General features: G+C 40.6%; 2 protein-coding genes across 8 annotated transcripts; both read right to left on the reverse strand.

Annotated features, from left to right (window-relative positions):
- Positions 1–187: 187 nt before the first annotated feature.
- Positions 188–9,734, reverse strand: LOC147260435 (phosphatidylinositol 4-phosphate 5-kinase-like protein 1). 5 transcript variants are annotated; one of them, XM_086207025.1, is made up of 12 exons: positions 9,454–9,734; positions 8,656–8,712; positions 8,078–8,195; positions 5,970–6,158; positions 5,823–5,873; positions 4,462–4,616; positions 3,654–3,778; positions 2,984–3,018; positions 2,841–2,896; positions 2,636–2,748; positions 2,368–2,530; positions 188–1,479 (listed from the first exon to the last, which is right to left on the reverse strand). In XM_086207025.1, the coding sequence occupies exons 4-12, from the start codon at positions 6,156–6,158 to the stop codon at positions 1,038–1,040; spliced, it is 1,329 nt and encodes a 442-aa protein (XP_086063151.1). In that variant the 5' UTR covers positions 8,078–8,195; positions 8,656–8,712; positions 9,454–9,734; the 3' UTR covers positions 188–1,037. The 5 variants fall into 5 exon arrangements, with proteins under 5 accessions (XP_086063151.1, XP_086063153.1, XP_086063152.1 ...); XM_086207027.1 differs by lacking the exon at positions 9,454–9,734 and adding an exon at positions 9,427–9,447; XM_086207026.1 differs by lacking the exon at positions 9,454–9,734 and adding an exon at positions 8,873–9,386.
- Positions 9,735–10,454: 720 nt separating this feature from the next.
- ppm1f (protein phosphatase, Mg2+/Mn2+ dependent, 1F) lies at positions 10,455–23,360 on the reverse strand. 3 transcript variants are annotated; one of them, XM_086207030.1, is made up of 8 exons: positions 23,235–23,360; positions 21,336–21,586; positions 16,141–16,268; positions 14,688–14,890; positions 14,401–14,589; positions 13,521–13,664; positions 12,005–12,098; positions 10,455–11,681 (listed from the first exon to the last, which is right to left on the reverse strand). In XM_086207030.1, exons 2-8 carry the CDS (start codon positions 21,497–21,499, stop codon positions 11,326–11,328), a joined length of 1,278 nt encoding a protein of 425 aa, XP_086063156.1. In that variant the 5' UTR covers positions 21,500–21,586; positions 23,235–23,360; the 3' UTR covers positions 10,455–11,325. The 3 variants fall into 3 exon arrangements, with proteins under 3 accessions (XP_086063156.1, XP_086063158.1, XP_086063157.1); XM_086207032.1 differs by lacking the exon at positions 23,235–23,360 and adding an exon at positions 22,943–23,126; XM_086207031.1 differs by lacking the exon at positions 23,235–23,360 and adding an exon at positions 22,800–22,882.
- Between the last annotated feature and the right edge of the window lie 1,872 nt (positions 23,361–25,232).

Here is a 25,232-nt window from a genome sequence, read left to right on the forward strand (position 1 = left end):
GGAGCTGTGTATTTGCTTTTGTATTTTATTAGGCGGAGACTCCTTCTTCCTCATACATTATTTAGTTTCAGACTTAAAACCTTAACCCCACCACCACCAACACACACACACACACACACACACACACACACAGACGCGTCTTTTTTCCTACAATGGCTTTAATACGCCATTGTAGAGATACAATATTGTATAAGTGTGTAAGTCCATGAGTGGAAACAGAATGTAGCAAGAGTTTGATAGAAATGTCAAGTGTGTGATAAGGAGCTCACAAAGCAGAAAAAACATCCTATGACCTTATTGTTGCTGTGTGAGCCCTCGCTCTCTATTCATTTTTAATTTCAGTAAGCTTTATTAGCATGAATGTCAAATTACAATTTCTCTCAGTCGCTTTAGCACATTTCTTGAATTGCAAACATCTGCAAAACATAAAAGCAATGTGCATGTGAATTAAAAGATTAGAACAAACAGTGCATCACAAAGAATGACCTGCAAAATACCAAAATGAGCACAAAATTTATGTCAAAAGACCCCATCATTAGAATGACAAGTTATTAAAACAGAAAAATATCCCATGTACCCTGTTTAATATTACTAACTAAATATTATTGATACTTTAAGCAACCCAACACATATTTCAGCAAAAAGAAAACGCTTTTTTGTGAGGTGCTTCCATGACACTACACATCCAGTTTTCAAGTGCAGGTTATGCTTGTTGACACAGTCAGAACCCAGAGAACCCCAATGTACTGAAACACAAGAATTTAGTGCTTAACTTCAACAAGCCAGTGCAAAGTGTTTCTGTCTCTCTCTAACTGCTGTGCACTGCTTCTCTCTGACATGCACTCTTGAGGATTAAAAGGCACAAACATTTGGTCTTTTTAAAGTAACTTTAAGTCAAACAATGGCACAAGCACTCCTCTATTTGGAAAGTATCCTGAGATAACTTTGGTTCTGATTTGGCACAATCTAAACAAAATGGACCTGACATCTTTTCAGCAGAAATTTAAATTTAAAGCGAAACAGGAAGTGCAATTATGTTACTGAGTACGTTTCTGTATCCACTGGCAGAACCTGCTTGAGTATTTGGGTGGACTGACTGTGGAAAACGTTTTGCCTGGATAGCGGAGGCATTTCCACAGGTTCTCTAGTCTTTTTTTAAAACCATAGACAGTGAAAATGTCTATAATGCCCACGAAGTAACGGTGCTCCGGCCCGTCTATCACATGAATGGAGTTTTTGCAGTTTGGCAGGAGCCGTCGATGATGCTCGTGCCATTCTGGCAGTTGCAACTCAGTCCTGGTTTCTTCTTTCTTGCTGATTTCCTGGAGAGGGATCGCTTCACCAGAGGCCTCTGCTTCAGTCTGTGATGGTCCAGAGTCCCAGTCTGTAATCTCTGGCGCAGGCTCACCAGCGTTCTCCTCCAGTAATGGCATCAAAGGGGAATGTGTTCCGGTGGGACAATCATGCAAGTCCACAGACCTGTGATGAAGACACAAAGTCGTTCACAAAAGACAGAGGGATGCATCATACAGACAGGAGCATCTCTGCAGGAGCACGACCACGTCTTACTTACCAACCCTTTTAAAAAGGTTTATTACCCTCCAATACTACTGTCATTGAAATTCCACTTGAATTAAATTAATAGTTTGTCTGAGTTCTTAATTTTTAAGTTTGATTTTATTGAATCCAGGCACTTATCATTTTAAAAGCACAGATGCAAATGACCTGTGTGGAAACTGGTATGACTGCAAAAGTGTCTCATATACCCGATTCTGAACAAAAAAGAAAAGTTGCATATGTGTGGTCTTCTTGATTACATTATAACTTAATCCTAATCTAAAACACCATATGTTGGTATTGCTGTACTAGAGTACATAATATTGAACAGTGTTTTCTAATGTCTTGCCCCTCTCATGTACCTCTGAATACCACTGAAAACAACCTTCTAATCAACACATTTTTAGAATAATCTATGTATATCTTTATAGAATTTTTGTCCAATGGGTAAAAGTTAGAAGAGGCATTAAACTACAACTACATGTTTATTATGGAAGTTGTTTTTTGGACTGCACTGCATGACATGAAATCAAGCACTGATCACACCAGTACACAATGAATGAGGTGATGTGTAAAGACAAAGCTTTACAGGTCAGCACATATACAGCATGGCAGTAAAACTAAAAAAAAAAAAAAACCTTGCTGCAGTTAACACAGAAACATGATGCACATGATCTATTTCCTTTAACAGCACATCCGTCATAAGAAAGCTGTACGTGAACAAGAACAGAGAAAGTTCTTCTAGATGAAAAAGACACTGTAAAACACAGCACCTGACTTTGCACTTCTCCAAGGACGGAGCAAACCTACTTTGTGGTGCGAACAACAACATTGGCCAGAGAGTGTTTTCCATCGATCTCGTCTTGGTGCAGAGGTTGATGAGCCAGCAGGAGGCTGTAGTCCAGCACATTCAGCTCTTGAAGGAAAGCAGTGTCCACTTTCACTTGATTGACAAACCAGGATTTCTCTGGACCTGCAGCACCACAAGCATTTCTAGTAGCGAGCAGAGGAAACTGCATACATTGCTCAACATCATTCACATGAGTGCAGAAACATAAGTGAGGGCAAAGACACTTACCTAGTGTTATGGACTGCCCTTCAAAGTTATTGTCCTTGAGCACTTTTATCATTTGTTTGCCCCCTGTGTCGGGGTTGGTCCATCTACCCAGCTGACAGCCTTTAATGTCATATCTATGAAAGGACAAGGGACACAGCTTTTGTACACACATAAAATATAATGGAAATCCCAGGAACCCACAGGTAAAAACATGGATATACTGTACCTAATATTGATCCTCTCATCAGGGTAAAACACACTCTGCATCACAATGAAGTACTTCTGGAGTGCAGACAGACACTGTCAGTTCTGGTACTGCATACATGTTGTGCACACGATAACTAACAATCTGTTGTGTTCATCACATACCTTGATTTGACTTGGAATAACAATCCTGTGAACACCTGGAAATTGGACAGAAGGATGTAAATACTAAATCATGCGAGTTATAGATGTTTTGGCGCTTCAAACGTTTCAGTAAAGGTCACTGTCAATAGAGAGTCACCAACTGCTGAACATGCAGTTCAACTCTCAGTTAAAGGAATAATTCATTGTTTGGTAGGTTACTGCAACACCTTTTCCTTCCAGCAGTGTTTAGTGGACTACAAAACTTCATCCGACCTTCCAACAGCATGAGGGTGACGAGATAATGACTGAATTTTCATTTTTAGGTGAACTTTCCTTTTCCTTCTCTTTCCTGTGAAATGTAAGTTAACTTGTGAGCGTTTGTGCCGCTTTGGCGCAATGATTCCTGCTGGCCGCACTGGGGAATGACGTCGTCACATTGTGATGTTTCAAAACATTTGAGACAAAAAAATGATACCCTCCAAACCATGTACCAGGCTAATAAGATGATTTCTCTGCAGGGATCAAAAGAGGTTCTCGCAGAGAGTTTGCTGGTAATGGTAAACATACAGTAAAGTCATATATTAATTCTCTGAGGGATGGTGAGATGTAAGTCTTACACACTTGTCTTTCCAAATGTGGTTAAAAATGTAAAACCACCATCAACTGCAACATGAAGCGATGTCAGTCTTACCTAGAAACCTCACCATTAGCGAATGAGGGTATTTGTCTAAGTGGTCCGTGTATGCTTGCAGATTCCGCAGGAGAAACTTGACCTCACGGCTGCTCTGGGTCTTTAAGAAGTATCTCTTGTCATTCCTTATATCAAGAACACACAATAAAAGAACAGTATCATCAGTCAAGGACAAAAATGATTCTGCAAAACACACTTCCTGTGCAACTACAGCAAATGGACATGGGGTTCAGTGGAAACATTCATACTTGCTGTTGTGTTATTTAATTTCAATCATCCCCAGATTTACATAAATTTCTTGTACTTCATATTGTACCCAGAAAGTAATGAACATTAACATGGGCTATGATGGAGTAAATTGGTTAGTTTGATTGACTGGCAAAGCTTATTTGAACATTGTACTCAAGACCTGCATTCGGCTCTGACATTGTCCCATTATGAATAATTTTTATCATAATAAAACTGAAATGGATTTTATTGACTGAATATTATCTGTGATAGACATATCAATGTTCTGACTGGAGAGTAAAACAGACTCAGTAGCAAATCAGGAGAGAGAATAAAACATTATCCAGTGCTTGGCATTCACCACTCTAGTAGATGAGACTCATTTTGGTGGCACTGTTAAGCTCAGTAAATCTGCATAGTATATATACCCTCCACTGAAAATCTTAAACATGAAACATGTGCATTTGGATATATTCAGTGTGGGAACAGTTTGTGTGTTCGTTTAAACTGACATTAGGATGAGATCATCGTAAAGGATGGTAATGTGAAGGTCTCTGTGTGAACCAGAGGGTATACTAACGTGACAAAGAAATTGGCCTTGCTCTTGGAGTTGCTGACAAACTGGAGGTAGCAGCCCTCTGAGCAGAGGGAGTCCCTGTATTCCTCCTCTGTGATGTCAAGTGAACGTCTGACTTTAGCAAAGACTGGTTCTGCAAATGTCTGCATGTCAAACCCCTGGAAGGCAAGAATTAGACACAGGCCATGTTAAGTGTTTTCACTGACTTGCCTATTCACACCAAACATAAAGATGATTGGGTGCAGTGGACAGCACTGTCGCCACACAGCAAGAAGGTTCCGGGTTCGAGTCCCGGCTCAGGTACAGGATCTTTCTGTGTGGAGTCTCCATGTTCTCCCTGTGCTTGCGTGGGTTCTCTCTGGTACTCCAGCTTCCTCCCACAGTCCAAAGACATGCAAATGGGGACTAGGCTGATTGATACTCTAAACTGACCGTAGGTGTGACTGTGAGTGTGAATGGTTGTCTGTCTATATGTGTTGGCCCTGCGATGGACTGGCGACCTGTCCAGGGTGAACCCCGCCTCTCCCCCACGACCCTTAACAGGAATAAGCGGAAGACAATGGGATGGGATGGGGGATAAAGATAATTGTTTTCTTGCAAGAATAGCAGGATTACCAGTTGAATATGCATCTGTAACTATACTCTGGTTCCAAAAAGAATCATTAGTGTGTCTGGGTCAATTTAAAAAGAAGAAAATTCCATACATTGCAGTTCCCTTTCTGTGTAATGTATTGGTACATCCATGTGGTTGGCTAGAACATCTGTTCATAAAGATTCTGCGTTACCTCAGGGAATAACCCTTCTTGGGCCAACTGAAGAATTCCCAACACAGGAATAGAATGTGTTACCTCATATTTAACTACAATTAGAAAGTTAGAAAAAGCAGTACATAAAGCATTGAAATGAAGGGAAAAGAACCTGCAATTTGTTTATGAAAACAACATCTGAAACATCCCCTCTCTGTGTAATGGATTTAAGGAAATGCACCATCAGACATTACACACACAGACCCCAGCAGATCCCTGCTGTGTTAATTCAAAAGTGTCATATGACTCTTACATGCATTGACTGTAGGTCTGCATTTTGATCATGTAGAGCAAAGACATTGTGGGCAATTCTGAAAAGTGCAGAGCCAGGACAGATGTTATTGCTGCTACCATCCAAATCAGGACTCTAAGCCCTTTTAGTAGATTGGCTGCATCCTATCTACAATATTCATTAAGCTGCTAAATAAAATGATTTTCACTCTTATCTTTAATCGCAACAAAAAGATAAAAAGCTGCAGGACATCATAAAAAAATGTGTTCTTGACAATAAAAAACATTATCAGACAATGATGTTGTCGGATGGAATCAGATACTTGCCTCATGGGTTTGAGTATCCACTGCCTTGAAGTGCTCATCTGTTAATGTATCCTGAACAGAAAGTTGAGCATTTATGAATAACTTCATGTCTGAAATGCTTCATTCTTTATAATCCCACCAGTTGTCTCTACTGGAACCATTCTTCACCTGCTCTGTTGTGTCTCTAGATTTCTGAATGGAGGCATGCAGTCCTTCTTTAATCATGGATGTCAGATGGTAGAACTCGTGGTCCGGGTTGATCTCAAACACCCCCAGCATCCTCCATTGTTGTCTCAAATGCCACCAACGTCTTCGCCTGGTAGCTCGAGACGTGCCAGCAGACTTTCTCTGCGCCATCTGTGACACCATGGAGACAGCAGTGAGACACCAGGTGGACCAGCTACAAATTCTCATTTGACTCAATAACTTGGCCAATGTTTTCCAAACAATTTAATGAGTTCTATCATTCGTTTCAAATCTTATTTGATGTCGTGGATGGTAAATTTTTACGCTTTAGGTCATGGCTGTCTTATGATAGCCACATTGTTACAATGTTTGTGTCTTATTTGCTCTTGTCAGAATTAGTTGTTTTAAAGCATTTTCCTCTATTCCCTCCTTTTATTGGTCAGATGTGTCCACAATGCAATAGGTACAATAGCATCCTCTTGTCCTGATTTATAATTCTTAGTGCTGATCACATATTCCATGTTACAGAGAGATGATCTATTTTCTCAGCTTAAGGCTTTTTCAAGATGTATTTGCTCTTTATTAAAGTTATCTTAATTAAAATGTGTTTAGTCCGTGGAGATAAATGCATCATTAATCAGTTACCCAACACAAACTCACATAATAATTAGGTGTTGCTAAATATAAAATAGGAGTAGCCAGTGAAAACTGCTGCATAACTTAGCTTAATGAATAAAATGACATCTTGCTAACATCAGGTCCTTTTAGACTGATGAGTAATGGAGGTAATAGGGTCAACGTTAGGGCTCGTGCTTTGTGTGTGTCTCTAAAAACAAACACATTCAAAAGGACTGGGTTACAAGCAAAACATATATAAAGAATTTCTTTTAGTCCTTATGAATTACATATAGCTGCAGGAAACCAATTCAGAGAACCCACAATTCAGACAGACTCTGTAGCAAGTCACAAGAAATGAAGGCTTGGATCATTAAAAATACATAAAATCAAGGCTACAGCAAACATCTCATTCACACAGTGTTAATAACGTGTATGTTCTTTTACATGATAAGAGAAAATTCATTATTATAATTGTGTTGATCCATCTATCCCTCATTTTCTATACCGTTTATTTGTCCTTTTAAAAATGTCTAAGTTTGCATATATTTACAGTTAAAAATAGATAAAACAAAGATTTGATTCATCAAACATATGGCATCACAATGTAGGCAGTGTAAGTGAGTCAGGACTTTTGGGAAGACTGGCCAAATAGATGTGCTTTGAGAGAGAGAGAGAGCGAGAGAGAGAGAGAGAGCCAGAGCGAGAAAGAGAGACCCTTAGATGCCATGCACTTCATCGCACCCCAAACACAAGAGTTGAGCCCAGAAAGAGGTCCCCTATGTAAACATCCTAATCAAATAAAAGTTTAGTGACCTCAAACTAGCTCTTAATAAAGGATGACAGAAAAAAATCATGGCATCTACAAGAAATCAGAACATGTGGTCGATGATGGAGGATGACATAGAGATGTACTTCCTTCTTCAGTGTAAAACATTTGATATAATAAGGAAAAACAAGAGAGAAATAATAATGTGGTCCATCCCATTCATAAGCACACAGCAGCTCACTACCTACAACTGTAGTTAATTCTAACAAGTAGACGCCAACAAACTGTCATGACAAGTCTGCAACAATACTCTTTGAACTGGGTGGAGAGATGCCAACTTGTTTTCCAGGACTAGGAAATGGCATTGACTTCACATAACCCAGAGAGGCTAAATGGAAACTAGCATACTGCATTAAGATGCTGAAATGGCTGTGATAATCTGAAACAAAGCAGAAGGGTCCTTCAGAAAATCTGCAGTGGCTCTTACCTTGGGATCCTGGCTTCAAATAGACAGATCTGTATGTCTGTATGTATATGTGAATGAGAAGAGCCTGCTCTTTATATATAAAGAAATCCCTCCCACTAGAACCGGTGCTGCATTCCAGGCTGGTTAGGCAAGCTCTGCAGGGTGTGTCACATGCAAAAGAAAAGGAGTGTGACCCCTGTGGGTACGCTGAAGCTAGCAACATGATGAAGAAAAAATTACCTGTCCGTCGAAGCACAAATCACACACTGTACACTTTGTTCTGTCAGTGTCCAAAAAAAAAAAAAAATTCCTCCAAAGTATAGCTGCTCTGCTGCAATTGGATAGGGGATGGTATTTCCTGAAGGAAAGAGGAGGAGTAGGAGGAGGAGAAGGAGGTGGACAAATGAACTCTCTGGATCAAAATGAGCATTAAACCTTTACATCATGTGTCTCTTATTCACACAAATTCACTCAAGTCTGTTTTGAGATGAACCTATTGCAAAACTGCTGTTCTTATACTGGCTGAATAAATTCCTCTGTGCATCTGGAATTCTGAGTATGCTCACAAGTATCCTCAAAATGAAAAACATTAAGGGCAGCTAAAGTGATGACACTATTGCTATCGTCCTACTTACAATTGTACAAAATGAATGACGTAAAAAGAGGAAACTTATTTCCTCCTATGGTTTTGGCACTGAAAGTTTCCACTAAATCCATTCATGTCTCCAGGTTTTCCAACAGCTTTGAAGTTGAAATTGATAATAATTTTAAAAATATTCTGCAAAAAAAAGTGCATACATGAAGGACTAATTTCCTACCCTTCAAATTAAAATACTTCGTACAGCCCCAGGAGATGACAACAATCACGGGTAAACCTGCAATGACACAAATGGAGTTGATATTTGCTCCATTCAGAAGGGAATGAAGCCGAGAATGAAACTGCATTTCCACAGTTGGGGATGATGTACCAGAACAGATGCCCCTGAAGGGAGAAGAAGGAGCGGCTACCAAGATGAACAGGCGGACACTACCTACCTAACACTACTGTAAATAGGGAGGACATCAGTGTCACTTTACACGTCACTTGCTGCATAGTCAGAAGATATCCTGTTTATACAGACTGGGAGGCTGCATGTTCACACGTTATGCCATAATACATAAGAATAAAAGTTGAAACGTGAAAAGCTCATTCACCACAGAAAACAAGATTGCGCTGACTCATGTCTGTGTTAAACTTAGCTAGCTGTGCTGAGATGGGAAAAAAAACATTAAAAACAAAAAAGGAGGGAAAGTACATTTTGTTGATGCACTGTATTGTAGAAAAAGTGTACGAAGTCAAGCGCGAAGCTAATTAACAATTTTGTAAATTGTGTTGTTATCTAGTTGCTATAACAGATTGAGCTAATTATCAGACGACCGAAGCTGGCGAACACAGCTAACCGAGTTTGTCCACTGACTACGACGTCCTAAAAGTTCCCTCGTAGACGTGTTATACCCCGTTTTAATTTGTGGAAAACACTGGAAGTCAACACTTTCCACAAAGAAGAAAGGACTGGTAGAGATACTCTCTATCACAACGTATGCGTTACCGTGTGCTTAATAGCCCCTCCTCGTACCTGGGTGTATGTTGAGCATTTAACCATCATTGTTGCTCCGCGACACCACGATCTGGACCTCAGGTAGTCTGAACGGAAAAAGCAGCTATTGGCTAAACATCTGTGCTGGGGTCCAGTAGTTTCCTCTTTTGCTGTGACTTGTCGTTGTAGCTCTGTCTTTGTTTAATCTAAGTGGTTGCTTGGTTTCTTTTGTTATCTAGATTCGTTATTGACCAACAGCACTGAGAGCGCAGTAACTGTTGGTCAAAAAACGTCGCTTGGATATCCAACCCGCAGTAAGGACGTGAAGATCCTGCATTTCACATAGGATAGTCCTGCACTCCACATCTGATCGGAGGACTACCTTGCCTCTCTCGGGCTCTCTGTATCTTAGAAGTCTGATGTGTTTTTCTCAAAGAAGACAACAGACTATTGGCCTTGAACCTGTTAGTTGTTTTCAAATTGCTGTGACAATAAATCTTATATTTTGCACATCATTTGAAACTGCATGCTACGCTGAACAGGCAACTCTCAACAGAATAAGTTATTAAAAAGGACAGGTCCACCACCACTCCCGGTACACTTCCATACAACAGGAGGGGGGGGGTTCAGCTTCTTGCAGTGTCCTGACTTATAATTATGACATGTATAAATAATGTTAATGTAAAATTAATTGTCAACAGTATAGTTGACAAAAGCTTGTATTAGTATGCAGTTTCCCTCATGGAACACAAACTGTTCCCCTGCAACTACAATTCAGATTTTTCCAAGGTGTTCCATTTGGCCTGGCTGATAATGGCCCAATAATGATGTCAGTACAAATCAGAGACTTTTGCATCCATGAGCTCAAGGATGAACTCCAGTATGCAAATCAATAGTGATGATGCAACAGTCAATGGCTGAGATGTGATGATGAGATCTACGGCTTGACTAATACTGTCTGTCATGGGGTCAAACAGAGAAGCTGCAAAGTTTTTAAACCTTTTAAGCAAAACAAAAAACAACAACAAAAGAGCTGAATGTGGTAGACACTTTTATTTCTCTGGGTCCTGATTAAAAAAAAACAGTTCAAGTATACAATACCTTATTAGATTATAAACACTGCAAGTTGCTCAGATTTAGCTGGTTATTTTGGCATCAAATATTCAAGTAAAATCTTAAAGTTGTTTTAACATGACAAGAAAACATTAGGGTTTGTTTTAAATTTCACAACTGAAATTCATCAGAAGGAAATTTCAATATATTCAATGCTGTAATTCAGTAGTACTCAAACATTAAAAATTCAGGCGATTATTGCACACATGAATAATCAGTTACTAAAAATATTCAAATTATTATAACAATTTATGCGTCTCTATGAGATTTATAATGGCAAACATCTTTACTGGTTAAAACAAAATCCGCCAGAGACACATGGCATGTTACAGAAACAACGGTTAAATGTATATTTAGTTATAGTTTAAAATACCACTGAATTACCAGCACTGAAATTTGTTAGCCGATATTAGTTTGATCTTAAAAAAATATCAACGTTGAAAACATGGAAGTGACTGCAAATGAAGACATACAAGTTATTCCCACATGAGAAATACTGAGGTTTGCCAGGAAAAACTCATTTTCATTTAATTAAATTGGAGAATTCATCAAATGATGCAGCACCTGCAGTAAAGCTGGTCCAAGGTTGTTCTGGAGTGTAATACTGGCTGGTTTCTTGGGGGCAGGGGTGCGCCTCAATTTAGCGGCATCGATCACACTTGATAGACGCTACAGTTGGCATTAAAACTCTGCTGTGTTCATGTTCATTTGCAGATAAGAAATGACACCTGAGGACTGAAAGGCTGAGAAATGCTGTTAGTCAGTAGCATGGTACAGTGGCATTGGGGCAGCACACCTTTAATGCTGTGCTGCACCTTGGGAAGTGAAGTCCTGAGTCTTGGAGCTTCGTGTCAGCAGTTGCTCAGGTGGACGCAGGAACACAACCATCACAGTGATATTATCGCTGGAGCCGGCATCTTTGGCATGAGCTACCAAATGTTGTGCCACTCTCAGACCAACAGCCTCCTCTGTCACTTCTCCCTCTGTGTCACCACGTTGCTTCAGTGCATCCAGGACCAGAAGTGGAACCTCTGAAAGTGTGACAGCATCAAAGAAGCCATCGCACGCAAGCAACACATAGTCCTCATCCCCACGCAGCTGGATTGTTGAAGAGTCAGAATCTCCAGACACGTAGGGCTTCTGGTCAAAGTCACCTGAATGGTGAATGGAATGGCAGCAAGAGCAGATGCAGAAACAACTGTTAGTGAATTTGTGAGAACACAAAAGCTAGGATGGTTTCCACCAGTATACTGCAAGTGTGGTAACTAATGAATGCTACACCTCTATCCAACTATCAAAACTCATGGATATTAATTATTCGGTGTGATATCTAAAGAGGACTCTGAATACATGTGCACAGTTCTAAAGGAGCAATATATTCAAAATTATATGCCAAACAAATTAATCAAAACACTGAATAAGGTGTGCAATTGGAGAAGTGGCACGTGTCTACCAGTCCCTCCTTACCCCAACTTACCGATAGCTCTGGAGACAGCATAGGTGCCATTAACACGCCAGCAACCCATGAAGGTGATGCAGCCACCAAGATCCTCAATTCGCTGTTTCTCATCCTGGACAGTGATAGACGAAAAGACATTCTCTTGTCATCAACTCTATTCAAACACAGCAGCTGGAGGTAAACTGTGTCATAATGTGCCACAATAAATCACACTCCAAAACAAAATATCGTGACATATTCAGTCATTGGTTGTAAATATATTCATTTCTAGGTTGTGGGAGAACTTCAATTCCATACAATCCATATGATTGTAAAAAGTCCATCACATTGGCTCTCAGAGGTCTGGCATCTATGAAGATACATACAACCCAAACCAGCAGTCATCCACTTCCATCTATTTGTACTTGCCGTCCAAATTCTTTATCATTTAGTTACAAAACTACTTCTACTAGATCAAAAGAAAACACAATTTACAATCTCCCTAATGGCCTTTCATAGTTATATTGGAATTCCCCCAAATTAAGGCAGTGCAGAGATACCTTCACACTGGATTCACTCACTGTTAAACCATCATAATCCATCTGAGAGAAACTCTGAGTGAATGACAATGTAAATATGCTCCTCCAAGTGGTTTCCGGTGATTGTCATGTGCTCATATTCATATGCAGCATATTTTACCAATCTTTATAGGTTTATAATATTTCAGACTGTCAGAAATTTAACAATTAGAATTTCTTCCATGTTATTTTTTTAAGATTTATGTCTGCAGTTAGTTATCTCCTCTTCTGCAACAGACTGGAATGTAAAATTAAAAAGCAAACTGTACTAAGACACAAGCCTGCTTATCCTTATCCATCCATTTTCTTCCGCTTATCCTGTTCAGGGTCGCGGGGGGGCTGGAGCCTTTCCCAGCGGCTTTCAGGCGAGACGCGGGGTTCACCCTGGACGGGTTGCCAGTACATCACAGGGCCAACACATAGAGACAAACAACCAATTCAGAGTATCCAATCAGCCTAGTCCCCTATTGCATGTCTTTGGACTGTGGGAGGAAGCCAGAGTACCTGGAGACAACCCATGCAAGCCACCCTCCCCGCGACCCTTAACAGGATAAGCGGGATGGATGGATGGATACTCATATAGTTCTGCTTGTCAGGATGAATCCAGTAAGTCACGCTGGACGTACTAGATGTTTACTGATGAAAGGAAACGGATGAAAGTCTTTCAACTCCTCTGAAAGCATTTACATGAGCTCATGATTCAAAGTACATCTCCTCAAAATGTCTGGCTAACCTACTCATGGTAATATTTGGCCATAAAAATGAGCAGAACAATTATAATATATTATAATAATAATAATATTCTGCCCCTTTGGGAGGGAGGGAGGGCAAAAATTAGAAACCCCACATCAGCACACCTTGATAATAACCCTGTAGTTACATTCAAACATTTCTAGCAGAGTCAATCAAACCTGAACAGGGATATTAACTTGTGGAGCTGCTGTAGTGGCAAGTGAGTGTGTGGCATCATATCGCACCTCTCGGTCTGGTTTATGTGGATCCATGAGGGTTACAGCCTCTCCCTCTCTGACCAGCATTGCCTGAGAGTCTCCCAGCCAGGACACAGTTAGTTCCTGACCCTGGATCAGCACCGCAACACATGTCGTGCCACTCCGCAGACGCTGACCACACACACACACACACACACACACACACACACACACACACACACACACACACACACACACACACAATGCAAGGTACCAGCCTACTCATCAGGACCAATTAGGAGTTCAGTATCTTGTTCAAAAAGCATTCCATGCCAAATTCTGAGAACTAAATAAGATTATTTTTTCTGTGGCAGCTTAAGTATAGAAGCTGTAGTACTGTGGCTGCTGGCCATGGTGGGCATTAGCAAAATGACAGCGGCAGGAGCTGCTTGTGGATATGTGGAGGTACACACAAGGACTTTCATTGATGTTCTTACATGCATATACAAAGCATGTTTGTGTCTGTCGGGGATGAATTTTGTTGGGTAGTTTTGATTGCAAACTGCTCAAAGTCTTCTGTTGCTGTCAAACTTTATCTTTTAAAATGATGAGGAATATGCAACATACTTTGTAAAAATCTTACAATAGAAACTTGGTTCAAGTGAAGGGACAGTTACCATCATTAATGTTCTTTTGTGATCAACATTTTTGCTCAGTAGAAAAGGAGAGGTGAGAGAACCCTGATACCTTTCCTGCAGCTTGTAATTTTTAGAGATCATCTGTTGCATCTCAATTTGCAGTGAGCTGGAACAAGCTTGTGAACTAATGGAATGAGGGCTCATTGCAGGACTGGTCATTATACTCTTTCTTAACTACGTGTACCTAATAAAATTGTAAATGTACATGCAGGGTGTTGCTGTATCAGTACCTCTCTCTTGGCTTTGCCTCTGAACATGTCATCAGTGAGTGTGAAGGCTGTTTTAAAGGCTGTGGCAGTGTCACTCTGCAGTGTCTCCTGTTTACTGAGAGCAACATGAAGGTGAGTGGCAGCGTAAGAAGCAGCTTCTACGCCTCCGTGGCCATCAAACACAGCATAGTAGGCACGATACACCCCATCCTGGACAAAGGCAGACAGAAAGATACATTGCATCCATTTTGAGATACTGCTTTAAGAACAAAAGTAAATGGGTAGGGGGGGGGGGGGGGGGCTTGTACCTGGAAGCCAAAGAGCTGGTTGAATTCAGCAAGAGCTACATGTTTGTCCTCCATCTTCCTCCTTGTGTTCTTTATGGCATAAACAGAACAGCGGAGGAACTGAGTAGGGGACGGAGGGAGCTCAGGGAGGTTTTTATTCCACTCCAGTGCTACGCCTATAAGCTTGCTGAGGAAGAGCCGCTGGACTGCCTCAGACTGAAGCACTGAGGGTTAGATACAATAGAGAAACATACATCAATCCCAGTTTGTTGGTGTTATAACTGAAGGCCTTTCATAGCACATCTGTACCCAATAGGAACAGCGATACCTCATTACAGTCATGAAACCAAAGTAAAAACAGAGGTATTACCTGGTATTCAACATGGTATAAAAACATCTCATTTGCTATGGCAGACCTCTTTGAATTTCAGTTCTTCGGCTATGTAACGTAGCATGAGGGTGACACAACTTGAAAATTTCTTCTTTGCCATTTATGTTGATTTTAATTGAGTTTTTACTGAAGCATACCAAGTGTATATCTGCTGAGACCTCCTAAAAATCTGCAATACATGGAATTCTCTAGGATGCGACTGCAAATAAATACCCCAGATCATCAGGATTTGTTTGGACTGCTATCCAGGGGAGAAGAACAGTGGACAGATCCAAAGCAGGAGCAAGAGAAATGAATGGGGCTACAAGCTAAGCTAATTGCTAGGCAAACCTACCGTTCCTGCAAACCATCTTGCACACATATGATCTCTTTAACAAGATGGACGAGGTTAGTCTGAGGGTAATGCCACAGCAAGGCGCAAACACCTGATGCTGGTAAAAAGACAGGAGAACACTGACTGTATATTATGTTAAAATGTGCATTCTGTCCAGTAGCCATCAAGAAGTAGCTACTGTCTGACAATATGAGCCATCTTCTAACAGCAAGTTTTTCTTACACCAGCCAAAGTGTGTGGTTGACTCATATCTTTTACGCTCAGAAGAGAAAAACAGCAGAACAGAACTGCAAAACTTCTCTTTAACTTGCAGATTGGTGAATCAAATTCATCTGCCACTTGCCAAAGTCATTTTGCAGGTGGCAGGTGCCAATTTGGAAGCCTGGCTATGCTCTCATGCTGTTTGGTGTGACAGGTATTTCAGTAAAGCCGCATGCACAATATCAGGGCCCTGGCTTGCCAAGATGAAACAGAGCCCTAATGATGATATCATTCACATATGTGTTAATCCTGCAATTATGTGACATGGCTGTTCATCAAAGATTTTCAACTCAAGTAGATGATAAAGCAGGGTATGCTTTAGGGTTGACTACCTTGTTATTGACAACTCACTACCTATGTTGTTATCAATCCTTTAATCCACTCCAGTTCTATAGAATGTATAATGGAAATGCCTCTCATTGTACTACAATACAGCCCAAATGCAGACTACAATACAGTCCACAAATCTACATAAGTGTAACACTTACACATTTCCTGTCCTTCTTCCTGGTGGGCCTGAGCTTCCTGTGGGCAGTGAAAGGGTGAGAGGTCGATCTGAAGCAACTGGGACAAAGCTGCCTGGCACAGGAGACTTCCAAGTCCGGAGGGAACACCCCTAAGACAACACACACCAACCAACGAAATGAGTAACAATATGCTGTATGTAAGACCGTGACAACATGTTCACATCATTATGTGATGACACCAAGTTTCATTATTTTACACACACACACACACACACACACACACACACACACACACACACACACACACACACACACACACACACACACACACACACACACACAAGTGTCTTAATGTCTGCAATCCCCACCAGTTACAACTGAAGGAGCCTCTTGGATTGGAGGTGAAACATCTTCAAAAACACTGAAACAAGGCCAGTTGCCTGTGATGTAGCACTTAAGAGAATGAATTCTAACAATCTTATCAATATTAAATTGGAACTCCTTTATCAGAATGAATTAAATATTTACCAACTGACTCAAACAGGTCAAATATGACAGATAGACTTTTTTCTCTTCAGAGTTACAGTTCTGTCAGTGGAGAGAACAGGAAATGGGCAAAACAATGGTATTCCTGCAGACCCAAGGTACAGTAAAGTCTTCCTGAGAGGCGCACATCTGAGAAAAACAAGAGCCCAACAGCCACAGGCCAGTCATTGGCTTTCTTTCTAAATGAACTGAATATTTTTAACAGAATTTTTTGAAAACTGGCAAAAGGAAAATTGCAATTAGGGCTACACAATTAATTTAAATTGGATTAATCGCAATATGGTTAGAGAGGTGCAATATTTGTTCAAGGCTAATTGTGTTTCAAAATAGCATTTTAAAATAAATATTCTAGTGCTGCAGACATTTCCTACCAACACATCATCTTCTACTGACTTAAAAAAAAAAATCTTGCTAACATTCACGTAAATAAATATCACACCACACATAATTTTTATGATGCAAAATATAACATTCCCTCTCATATCACAAATCACATTGCAAGACACACTATACTGCATGTTTCTAACCAAAGACAAAAACTATTGACTCAGTCAATATTGTTATTTTAGCAACAATTCTGATTATTAGGAGGCTGATAACCCATACTCGTCACCAATGTTCACTTGCATGGCAAAATTTTGGTGCTAAAATTAATAGCAATAGAAACCACAACTTGTACATGTATAAGGCAGGTTTTTTTATTTACAATTTTAAGAGTAAAATATGAAAAATCAAATTTAAAAAAGAGCATTAGGTTTAACCTTTGAATATTCTGAGAAATATAAATAATCATTGATACAATATCTCACAAAATCCACATTTTCAGGAAGAATATTTAAGTGTGAATTTCCCAGCAGTTTTTGAATTAAATGAAAAATACAACTGCTATCTCAAAATTTTACAGAATAATAGATATACATAATTAAAGCTGCAAGCAGCGTTGTTAGGGCCTGACACCAGCCTGAATCCAACGGTGTATTGGTCAAGTGTGTAGGCCTTGTAGTTTAGGAGATAGAAGCCTGAGACAGAACAGAGAGTGAGAGCAGAGCTGAGAGCTGGCCCTTTAAGAACCCCTCCCCCACTGCTCTGTCTTTGATCTCTGCTAGAGTGGAGAGCAGAGGAGGATCTACAGAATTGGAGTGTGTAAAAGTGGAATAAGTCGGCATACGTTGGTCAAAAGTGACACATAATACCACTATTTGTAGGGATTTTTGTCAGGAATGCAGTGGTGTGTTTGTTAAAGCTGTGGGATGTATGGTGTAGACGTGAGAAGCGTTTGTTTGACAATATGTACCCTGAGAGGACACGGTCTCCCCATAGGCTTCCATTGTAAGCGTGAAACGTGTCTCCCCCAATTTGACGGCTTATAAAATCAGAACCAAGTAATTCATATAAAAACTTTTCATAACTTTTAATCAGCACAGTTGGGAGAGTAATGTGTGAAAGTTTGGAAGCGATACCATTAATGACCTAGGAGGAGATAGATTTTGTTCGGGGAGTAAAAAAAGTCCTCATTTTGACAGTTTTGTCCAATTTGTGGACATTCTGTTGTAGATAGGTGAGGGGTCAGAGCGTATGAGTTTTGCGTCTTAATGAGACGAGTCCAACGGTGTTGGTCCCATGTTTGTGGGACATTCGTGGGAGGAGTTATAGTGCTGCAAATTATCAAAAATGATCTTTTAGTTGTGCGGCTCCCTAGTCGTTGCTATAGACATTTTTAGGGCCTGAGCCTGAAGGTACTTCAGGCGAGGACCCTATTATGTTTGCTCGTTGTTTTTTTGTTTTTTGATTAGTGAATGTTTAGCCAGACCACACAAGTGTGCCGAATTTCGGCGAATTTCATGCATATTCAGGTAGTGAAATTGGATTATGCGCGTTATGTGCATTATGCGCATATTGGGCGCGCTCATTGACAGCAAGAACAGTCCAGTATCAGGTTTTGAATGGGTGTGTATGTGAAAACCGGCTCCAGGCCGTCTGGCTGAGCTGCCTCATGGGTGTTGGGGGGGCTGGGACACTGTTTAGTGTGTGTTTGTAGTGTTTTTAGTGCTGCTAATGTGTTGCTCTGCCGAGCAAACATAATAGGGTCTTCGCCTGAAGTACCTTCAGGCTCAGGCCCTAATAACAGAAAAACAATAGTGTGAAAATGACAAGTATCAAAGTTGATAATCAGCCAAAACTATAAAAATTGATCCCTAACAAAAATACAAACATCCAAGCATTCTGCCTCCTCTCATCTCTGTCAGACTGAAGAATCTTTATAGCTGACAAACAATAGAACATGTTAAATTTCTTAAAGGTTAAGTATTTCCCCAAAAATACACCTGGCATCCCAGATATGATCAACAGGAGGAAATGGGTATTTGTTAAAGACTCTACATGATTAATGTGGCATCCAGAGAAATACTGAAGCTTCACATTTGACAACTTGGTAGCAGCTAATGTATTTCCCCCTGATACCTGCCTTGTAATGACACTGAGGAAGAACCCTCTAATGCGGGATATTATTAGATTGCAGCTCTCTGGTTGACTTTGCAGTTTTACTTCAATGTTTGTCAGCAACTTGGATTTTGCCCACCTCTGCAGTATAAAGCCGTCAGCAACGGGCATGGGCAGGAAGAGATGAGTGGCCAGGAATGTGAGAAATGCAGACATGTATGCGCGCGCGCACACACACACACACACACACACACACACACACACACACACACACACACACACACACACACACACACAGCAGGCTTAAAAGGCTCCAACTAAACTTGTTTGGTTTCAATTTAATGCATCACAAAATTTAACCAACTTTTCAAACAGCCAGATGAGCAAAATGCAAATGTATGAATATTTCTATCTACTAGGCTGCTGAGGGTTTGTCTGTTTGACTGCCAGTAGTGCTGATTCACTCATCGCCATTTTGACAAGTTGTTTTGTTTGTGTTTTCGTGTGTGTGTGTGTGCGTGTGCATTTCAGAGGCACAAAACTAAGACTGCCCTCCATCTGAACTCATCTCAATTGCTAAATGTGAAAGAACAATTAACACACCTTCAGCCACAGAAGAGTGTTAATCAGTGGAGTGTTTGGTTGGAAGGAAAACCTGCATACTCACGGCCCTCCATGGCACATGGTTGCCCACCCCTGCCTAAGCCATGAGGATGTTTGGGGGCTTTATACAGAAATAAACATCCTAACTCCTTGCCCTATCTTTATATAAAAATAGGAAAAATCACATTGCTGTGTCTTAACCTCTCTGGACCTGAAAAATCCTGAATACAATTTTAAACTCGAATCCTCTTATAAAGCACTTTCACATGTTTAAAAGCTACACAAGACTGCATGCATGATTGACAACTGTTGTAAAGCTGTTGTAACGTACAAGAACCATTTTTGTGTTATCTCAGTCTTATCAAGGTGATATGTTAACATTTTGATACCAGACATGTGGTCAATTTAGCCATATAACACTTGGAAATGTGCACAGCTACCGAATGGCTAAAGTTAGCTAGCTAACCAGAAAAAATAACATTGACAGAATATAAACACTCAACTATGGCCTGCAAATTTCAAAGTATCATCATATGGTTTGTGTGGTAATTTTTCATCATATTTCTATCTTAGTTTCCATACAGACTTAGTAGGAGTGCTGCTAATTAAGAACAGGGTCTATGTAATCCTTAACTTAGGATTCTACTTAAATTAAAAACTTAAGTTCAAAGCAAATTACTCAGAAAGCATGGTCCTGTAATCGTTAAATTCCAGTCATAAGGGTATCTTAAAGAATTGCCAATTTCCGCACTGAGGGACGAATAAAGGTATATTTTATCTAATATCATTTTTCCTGAATACACATAAAAAGCATTTTATTGTCGTACCAAATTTCTCAAATGTCATCCTGAAGTTAGAGAAGATCAGATTTCAGATTTGGAAGGTTTCTGTAATGAGGCCCCTGGTAACGAAAGGAGCAGCAGTGAAGTATACCAGACATCTGAAATCTCTGAGGATTTCTGAAAGCCTGTTATTTACCAGAAATGATGCCCACCCCTAATTATGCATCATTGTGAAATAAAGGGGAGACATATACAGTACCTCCAACTGCACAACGCATGCATGCACTTTTTTGACCCAGGATAACCCGCTAATAAAGTCGCAAGTTGCTCTTGTTCGCACTGCAAAGAGACATTGAGTTGGCTTTGTGTTTTCTTTAGCTGGTATGTCACATTTGATGTTACAAAGGCAGTCATCCCACTAAAAGAAGAGATCAGTGTTTTCAAAACAGCATTGAAGTGTAGTCGGTGCATGCAACCTTTGGTAGCTACAGTAAAAGCAGCATGGTAGACAGTGTTGGTGTTTCTGATGCACAAAGAGGTTGAATTTGTTGCTGAAAAGCAAACAAGCAACTGAAGTTACCAGCAGGTGACAAGCTTTTATTGTCTCCATGTATATTGTTGACAGTGAAGCTCCAACTACTCCAAGATTAGAAACTGCATGCAAATGACTAAGTTCACCCAAGTTTGGTGTTCCCATCAATGCCAAATTCTGCTTAGGTCCCTAAATTAGCCAGGGTTGGCCCTGAGTAAATCAGTCAGTTTGAAGATTTATTCTCGGGTCCAAGCCTTGTCCACAGAGTCTACACATAAAACTACCGAAAGATGCAGGAAATATTTAGGCTTTACCTGGTGGCCAGCATCTTCAGGCCCAGATCCAGGCTCTCTCCCGGCACCTCCTCCAGGGAGACTCGGTGGCTCAGAAGGGCGACGGGCAGTGGACTGCCCTCCTCCAGAGGAGTTGGGAACTCCTCCACAAACCTCTTCAGGAAGCACTGGGCCTCCTCCCTCATTCTGCCGCCCCAGTTGCAATGAGCAATCAGGTAAACCGACTGTCAGGGCTCAAAGGTCACAAGCAGAGACTTGATGAGTGGAGTTAGCTGGAGCCATGTGAAGGAAAATAAGTGCAGTATTAGAAATCACAAATCCTTTGACTTGAACACTTCAATGAAACGTTCCCTGAATTCCCCTTAAATTTTTATTTTGAAAACTATTAATGCAGAAAAACTCTATATTTAGTATTTTAAAATCCTTATCCTTCAATAAAAAAAGATCCAAAATACTTGAATATACAAATACTTTAAATGTCTCAAGTCTCACTGTGTGAGACCTTGCGGCTTCATGAAACATCACATTTGTAATGACTTGATTTGACTTTATAAATATTTCTAAATATCATTCTCAGTTCTCAAGTCATTCTCTTGGGCCCCCTTAAAAATAATTCCCCCATGAACACAAAGTAAACTAACTAATCACTGGATGTAGCAACCTCTGAGCATCTGTCATTCTGCAAAGTGAAGTTCAAACATTCAACAGCAGGAAGAAAACGTATTTTGACTGGAGGGGGACTTTTAAGTGCGACGAGATTATGAGGCGTCCCACAGGATGTGAAAAATAAAAACGATGTGTCGTGTTTCAGTTGTAGATGAGAAAAGGGCACGGTCAAGAGTTTCACATCAATGTTGTTCACCTGTCTGATCAGTCATTCAGAATCACTGACGGGTTAGATGATCAGGAAATGCCAGCAAAACCTATTTAAAGAGCGTCTCGGCTAAAGGAAAGGGTGTGACATGGCCACGCCTCTGAAACTTAGCCGTGACAGCAGGACCCTCAGTGGCTGTTGCCCACCCTCATTGCCAGTACAGTGTAACAAAGCATGTGTTCACAGTTTATGCTGCCCGCTGTCCAAAAGGCGTTCAGGTAACTGCTTTACGTGCACGTATGTTCTCTCAACATCATCCATGCAACAATTTTCCAACCTGCTTGTTCGTTAAGGGTCGCCGGGGGACTGGAGCTTATCCAAGCTGATAGCATTGGGCGAGATGCCAATTCGTCGTAGGTGCCATCAGGAGTAATTGGGGGCTCAGTATCTTGCTCAAGGATACTTTGACATGGTCACCAGGGGAAGTGAGGATTGAACCAGCGACCCTTCGGTTGCCAGACGGCCACCTTACCTCTGAGCCATAACGCCCCTCTCTGTAGAGCATGACCCTGTAAAATGTTAACTTTATTTAGTAAGCATTCTGCCTCGCTAACAAAACACCGGTCGATTGCACGTAGTGCAGGTCCGTTAAGTCCAGGAGGTCCACATACGTGACAACTCTCGAGTCGAAGGCTCTGTTGTGTTTTTCCTGTCTCTTCCTGCACCCGTAACATGCTCGTTCTTCGGTCAGGCTCGTGTGTAACGCGACCAATGACATGTACAAACAAAATTAGGCATTTAACGTTCCACACACCATGAAGGTCTTCGTCCTCTTAGCATCAGGAAGTGACGAAACTGTTGCAGAAACCAGCAAAACATCTTCACCACCACCGCCAGACTTAAAACAGTCATTTTGGGGGTGAACGTTACAAACTTTGCAGAGCAGAAACAGCAAGCATGTCAAACGCGCAAGAGTCTACGCGTGGATTTACAGCGTCCACGATAAATCCACAAGTTACTCTTCAAGAACACGCTCGTTATAAAACAATGATGGACTGCTACTACAGACTACATTTAGTAGACAGAAGGTCGTCTCTTCATCTTACCTTTGGCTAGTCAAGATGCCTCTGTCTATAATCGAGCAGCTGGGGCAAACACGCCCTTCGGCGAGACACAAAGGAGAGAATCACACACTCCAGCCGGCTGCCGCCCACTTGATACAGCTATGACCCGTCTAACGTCAGTTCTCTGTCAGACCGGAAGGACGCGGTCAGTTGCTACGCTAAAATCCACTCGTGTTTAATTATCACTTAAAACATAGATGGCAGTTTTCATAGGTGTGTGTCATAATAGTGAAATATCGAGTCACGACACGAACGTAGCAGGAACTACGCTGACGGGGGACTCTGAACTTAAAATCTGGTGCCACTGAACAATTTGTAGTCAGAGTCAAGTCAAGTCAGAGCTGCCCAAAATGGGGCCCGGGGTCCCAATGTGGCCTGCCAAAATGTAAAGAAAATAGTTGGGGGGGGGGGGGGGGGGGCAAAAAAATAGCAGGCTTGATAATAAAAGAATGATTTTTTTTTAATTGTGTTAATCACTGCTTCTTTATGTGTGGCAGAATACTCTTTAAATATCACATACTTTCACAAACCTGTCTATTGTGATAACAACAACCTGTTAATATGTTGTAAGTGTGTAAATAAACTCAAACTCAATATGTAAGCCCTAATAATTACTTTTTCATAATTTTATCAGGTGGACGCATAAAATCTTTTCTTGCTGCTCATTGGTTTTGGGCATGATCATCAACTCACTGGGGAGAAACCCAGAGGGAGTACTGACTCCTTTCTCTTTGACTGACTACTGAATAAAAGAGTAACATTTACCAAGACATAACAACTTTGCAACCCTATTTCCTTCTAATGGGATGGGCAAAATGATTTGAAGGCCAAGTACGGCACATATTAGACACCATATACTTTCTTAGGTTCATCAAATGATGGCGAACAACCTAAAACCATAGATGAACTACTCAAGTTCAGGTTAGACTCAGTACTTCTAATACTTCTGATACAATTGATCTTGTATTTATAATTGTCCCATGATTATTTTTGATTTTTTTTAATAAGTTCTTTAATACAGAAGTTCAGTGAATAAGAAGCCATGAAAATGAATTGTGTCCAGTATTAGTGGTTATGTGTATGTTGAGGATTTTAGTGATGACAGTTCCTTTTAATAACAACTATTATTGGGACCACTTCAAGAAATTGCAGATGAGCTTTTGATATCCAGGAACTGACACTGACATAAAATATTTAACTATCTTTTGGGAATGTGGAACTTACATTGCCATAGGCTTAAAGTAAATAATTACAGCAAATCATTTTTAGTGAAAAATGTGCTGTCATCTCTTTTGACGGTATTATTACAGGAGAGTATGGAGGACTGTGCAAGAACTGATACAATTTTACAGGATGTAAAACTAATGAGCATGTGGAGGACAAGAAGGAAGAGACCTCCTGTCCTGGTTGTTATTCAAACATAGGAAGTCAGGAGGATGGACACCCACAACTCCAGTCATTAAAAATACTACAATGGACTCATGTCTGAAGGCTTCTTGAGGAAAAGAAAGATCAGACTGTCCCTCCTGAGGAGACTAGTCTTACTCAGGAATGTAATACTGTTAGTTGTTTTTTTTTTTAAATATTACATTTCCAAACAAAATAAAAAGCCTTTTATACTTTTTAGAAGTGTTCTGGTTATTTGCGTTGGGACAAGAATGGTTTATGTATCAGTCTACACCAGGGGTGTCAAACTGATCCAGTAAAGGGTCGTGTAGCTGCAGATTTTCATTCCAACCAAGCAAAAGCAACACCTGATTTGACTTAAATCAACTAAGCTGTGTCCTCACAGCTCATTTGTTGGATCAGGTGTTGCTTTTGCGTGGTTGGAATGAAAACCAGCAGCCACACGACCCTTTACTGGATCAGTTTGAGACCCCTGGTCTACACGAACGTTTGCAAAATGTTGAAGATTTCCCTTAAGGACAGAAGGACAACCTAAAAATATGCCTATGACCAAGGCTATCATTTTTGTTTAAT

Source organism: Aulostomus chinensis, chromosome 6, assembly GCF_037954235.1.
Source record: "Aulostomus chinensis isolate RoL2024-O1b breed Wild chromosome 6, RoL_Achi_v1.0, whole genome shotgun sequence".
Taxonomy (NCBI): Eukaryota; Metazoa; Chordata; class Actinopteri; order Syngnathiformes; family Aulostomidae; genus Aulostomus; species Aulostomus chinensis.

Excerpts from the sequence above, each read along its gene's own strand:
- LOC147260435 (XM_086207025.1), bottom strand. The coding sequence starts at position 6,158 with ATGGCGCAGAGAAAGTCTGCTGGCACGTCTCGAGCTACCAGGCGAAGA. Across the intron at positions 3,019-3,653 it reads GCTAATGGTGAGGTTTCTAG|GTGTTCACAGGATTGTTATT; the intron begins GTAAGACTGACA and ends TCCAATTTCCAG. Across the intron at positions 2,531-2,635 it reads AGGGCAGTCCATAACACTAG|GTCCAGAGAAATCCTGGTTT; the intron begins GTAAGTGTCTTT and ends GTGGTGCTGCAG.
- ppm1f (XM_086207030.1), bottom strand. The coding sequence starts at position 21,499 with ATGAGGGAGGAGGCCCAGTGCTTCCTGAAGAGGTTTGTGGAGGAGTTC. Across the intron at positions 14,891-16,140 it reads GGAAGAAGGACAGGAAATGT|TGCTTCAGTCTGAGGCAGTC; the intron begins GTAAGTGTTACA and ends TCTAACCCTCAG. Across the intron at positions 13,665-14,400 it reads GAGGCAAAGCCAAGAGAGAG|CGTCTGCGGAGTGGCACGAC; the intron begins GTACTGATACAG and ends GTGTGTGGTCAG.